This window comes from Sphaeramia orbicularis, chromosome 12 (genome assembly GCF_902148855.1).
Source record: "Sphaeramia orbicularis chromosome 12, fSphaOr1.1, whole genome shotgun sequence".
Lineage (NCBI taxonomy): Eukaryota > Metazoa > Chordata > Actinopteri > Kurtiformes > Apogonidae > Sphaeramia > Sphaeramia orbicularis.
The window spans coordinates 4,047,056-4,050,986 of NC_043968.1; the positions used below are offsets into that span (position 1 = coordinate 4,047,056).

Here is a 3,931-nt window from a genome sequence, read left to right on the forward strand (position 1 = left end):
ATTCGACCAAACTTTGTATAAAAAAAAAAAAAAAAAAAAAAAAAAAAAAAAGGGAACTAACACAACAAAATACCTCAGGCCAAAGTGATATTACCAAAATTGAAGTTTCTGATCTGAAGAAAGAGTTCATCATTAACATCTGCCCCAAATCCTCACAAGTCTTCCTCACTCTAATTTTAAAGTAATATCTAATATTACTTAGTCATATTAAGAGTAATAATAGTAATATTTTGTAAAGTAATATCATGGAACAGACTATGAATTGGAATTTGTCTTAGAATATATACTGAAATGTGTGAAAATGCTCCATAATGAGACAAAGTATCTGTGAAACTGAACTTATTTTTGACAGTAACATTATTCAAGGTCCATGATCCAAAAAGTGGTTCATCCTCTGCAGATCAAATAAGACTGGCAGACCAAGAATCTTCACATTTCCCATTACTGTCAAAGTCTAAAATGTGCAACAATTAGACAAAAATTACAAGAGTATTTTTAATAACTATGTTCAAAAAGGCACAACACTTGCAACATCTGACTTTCTAAAACTATTAAACTCCTCCCCAAATGACAGAAATAATGTGTAATTACCATCAAATAAATCTCCAAAGATCCAGATGGAGAGCCCACAGCTGCACATGCTCACACTGGCCTGTCCAGCTCTGCTCAGGCAGGAGCACACTGCACTGCTGAACATCCTGCAGTTTCACACCAACATGGCAGCAGGTCCGGACTGGAGCCTCCGTCTGGACGCTCCCTCCCTCCCTCCCTCCCTCCCTCCTGTGTGTCTGCCTCACAACACCACCCACATCACACTTTTAATCAGGCTTCAGGGTCGGCCACCTATCGGCCAATCAGGTCTGTGCTGCCACTGCACAATGTGAAAGGCCACAATATGAGGCTTAGTGTGTGTGTGTGTGTGTGTGTGTGTGTGTGTGTGAGCTCTGCTTTCTTGTGCCATCTTTGACAAATGGCTCATCCTTTTGAAGAGCAGTCAACTGCAATAGACATCAAACTCCCTGCACTGAAAACAGAGGGGGGGCAGCTCTGTGTGTGTGTGTGTGTGTGTGTGTGTGTGTGTGTGTGTGTGTGTGTGTGTGTGTGTGTGTGTGTGTGTGTGTGTGTGTGTGTGAAGGTTATTAGATGAATTTGTGAACTGTAAAAATTACACTGAAGATAATAATAATCAATGGTGTTGAAATCATACAGACCAGTATGATCTGAAGTGGGTCAGACCAGTAAAATAATAACAGTAACCTATAAATAATGACAACTCCACATTTGTCAGTTTGTTTTAGAGTAAAAAGTTAAATTCCATAAAAATGTTGACATTTACAAACTCTCCTTTCACACAAAATGTGAATAACCCAAACAAATATGAATCAAGGTTATTAATGTTAACGAAAACTAACGAAAACTAGAACTGAAAAAACATTTTCGTTAACTGAAATAAATAAAAACTATAATTAAAAGAAAAAAGCATAAATAACTGAAACTGTATTGTGTGTTTACTAAACTAACTGAAACAGATAAAAATGATGGATAAAATTCCCTTCGTTTTCGTCTTTGTCAATGTCAGATTGATGTTAAATTAATTTATTTCCCTTGAGCAATTTTAGCTAGCAGCACCATACGACACTTTTTGCTCCATCACTTGTGTTCACTTGTGGTTTCCAGTCGTCTTCTGGTCCCCACTCTACCTGGAAACATGGAGACTAAAGCAGCAGAGTCCTGTCTGGGATTGATTTGAATAGGAGCACAGAGAAGAAGAGAAAAGAGACCACTGAACTACAACTGAACTACAACTGAACTACAACTGAACTAAAACTGAACTAAAACTGAACTACAACTGAACTACAACTAAACTACAACTAAACTACAACTAAACTACAACTAAGAGTACGTTTACACGGCAACACTCCGCAAAGATTTCTCCTTTGCGTTATAAAATCATTCCGCGTTCAGACGAAGCCGCTATGATAACGATCTGCATTCACATGAGTCCGCTGAATACGCTGTAGTGTCCATGCCAGACCAGTAGGTGGAGATGTAGAGCTGTAGTGAAACAGTGGCGGTAAAACACGCGCCTGCGCACAAACGATTTCCGGTTTAGACAGCCTTTAAATGAGGAGAAGAAGAAGAAGACGAGGCGGACAACACTATTTACAAACAACAATGGCGAGTGGTCGTACAAAGACGCAGGACTTCTTTGTCTGGACAGACGAGCTGAGCACAGTTAGCAGCATGTATGTTGTTCTGAAACCGGCCATTGTTGTTGTGGTTGTTCCTTCTTTTTCTGCAGCTTTATTGTGTCATAGAGGCTGGCAAACCAGCTTGGAGGCGCATTACCGCCACCAACTGGCCCGGAGTGGGTTAGCTGGCGGTTCTTGGCTGCGCGCGCATGCGGTGACGTCATATTTTACCCCGGAACGCTCCGATTCGCGTTAACACGGAGCTGAAATGCGGAGCGTATCGATAACGTTCCACCCTGGACCCTGGTATCAAAAGTTTCCGGATTCAGGCACTCTAGGCACCGTTTCCATGGTAACAGAAGGCTAATCCGCCATGAAATCTTCCTGGAGTCGACTGAATCCTACGCCGTGTAAACGGCCCCTAAAGCTAAACTACAACTAAACTAAAACTAAGCATTTAGAAAAAACCCCAAAAACTAATAAAAACTATCAAACCTGCTCTAAAAATGAATTAAAATGAACTGAATTAGAGAAAAAAAAGTCAAAACTAAATAAAACTAAACTAGAATGAACTAGAAGCACTCGGAGAGCGCAGACCTCCGCCAAGGCTGATCAGTGCCACCCCCCCCCCCACCCCCACCCCCCTCCGTGGGCCCCCCCACCCCCGATCACCACCAAAATTTAATCATTTCTTCCTTATCCCATTTCCAACAAACCCTGAAAATTTCATCCAAATCTGTCCATAACTTTTTGAGTTATGTTGCACACTAACGGACAGACAAACAAACAAACCCTGGCAAAAACATAACCTCCTTGGCGGAGGTAAAAATCCAAAACTATTAGAACCTTTGGTGTGTGTGTGTGTGTGTGTGTGTGTGTGTGTGTCTAAACTTCCAGGTCAGTTCCAAACACTGTTGTAAACTTAGGCTGGTGTGCACCAGGACAGTCGGTAAAAGCCATGGTGGCGCAGCAGGACACGCTGTAATCAACACACTGATCCAACAGAGTTGGGGGGGGGGGGGGCTTCAGCCCATTTTTACAGGAGGGCTATTATATCAAAAACAGAGAAAATCTGAGAAAAAGTGACTTTTTCAGTCAAATCTGTCATTAACTGAACATAACCCCAGTGTGTCCATCCACTGTCACTGATCCAACTGCATGGGTTTGACTGGACAATCAATGTTGGAGAAGAGGACAGTGTTTCCATGGTAACTACGGAGCCTCTGAACGTCCAAATGGGTCATATCTGATGACCATGAGAAGATGAAGAACTGTATTTGACACTAATTACTGACATGTACTGATAGGATCAGTGGATCAGCAGGAGTTAAAGAGTTTACATCAGTAGGTGATTTGGGTTTGGAGTCCATGTTTGGGTCTGTATGATGCCATACTTCCACTTTTATAATACTGGTATCTGCAGTAATACTACATCCACTGTTAGTACTTGTATCTGCAGTAATACTACATCCACTGTTAGTACTTGTATCTGCAGTAGGAGTATTAACACTCTCTCTCCTCTCACTAGTGTTTACTCTCTCTCTCTCTCTCTCTCTCTCTCTCTCTCTCTCTCTCCCTCTCCTCTCACTAGTGTTTTACTCTCTCTCTCTCTCTCTCTCTCTCTCCCTCTCCTCTCACTAGTGTTTACTCTCTCTCTCCTCTCTCTTTCTCTCTCTCCTCTCTCTCTCCTCTCCTCTCCTCTCTCTCCCTTCCTCTCTCCCTCCTCCTCTCACTAGTGT

The 3,931-nt window shown here is 41.9% G+C and overlaps 1 protein-coding gene across 1 annotated transcript in view; it reads left to right on the forward strand.

The window, feature by feature from the left end:
- Positions 1-617: 617 nt before the first annotated feature.
- Positions 618-3,931, forward strand: part of LOC115430147 (mitogen-activated protein kinase 10-like) — a 27,689-nt gene continuing 24,375 nt past the window's right edge. Inside the window, exon 1 of the mRNA XM_030150045.1 lies at positions 618-858. Coding sequence (XP_030005905.1) covers positions 618-858 — 241 coding nt within the window. The remainder of the gene's footprint in view (positions 859-3,931) is intronic.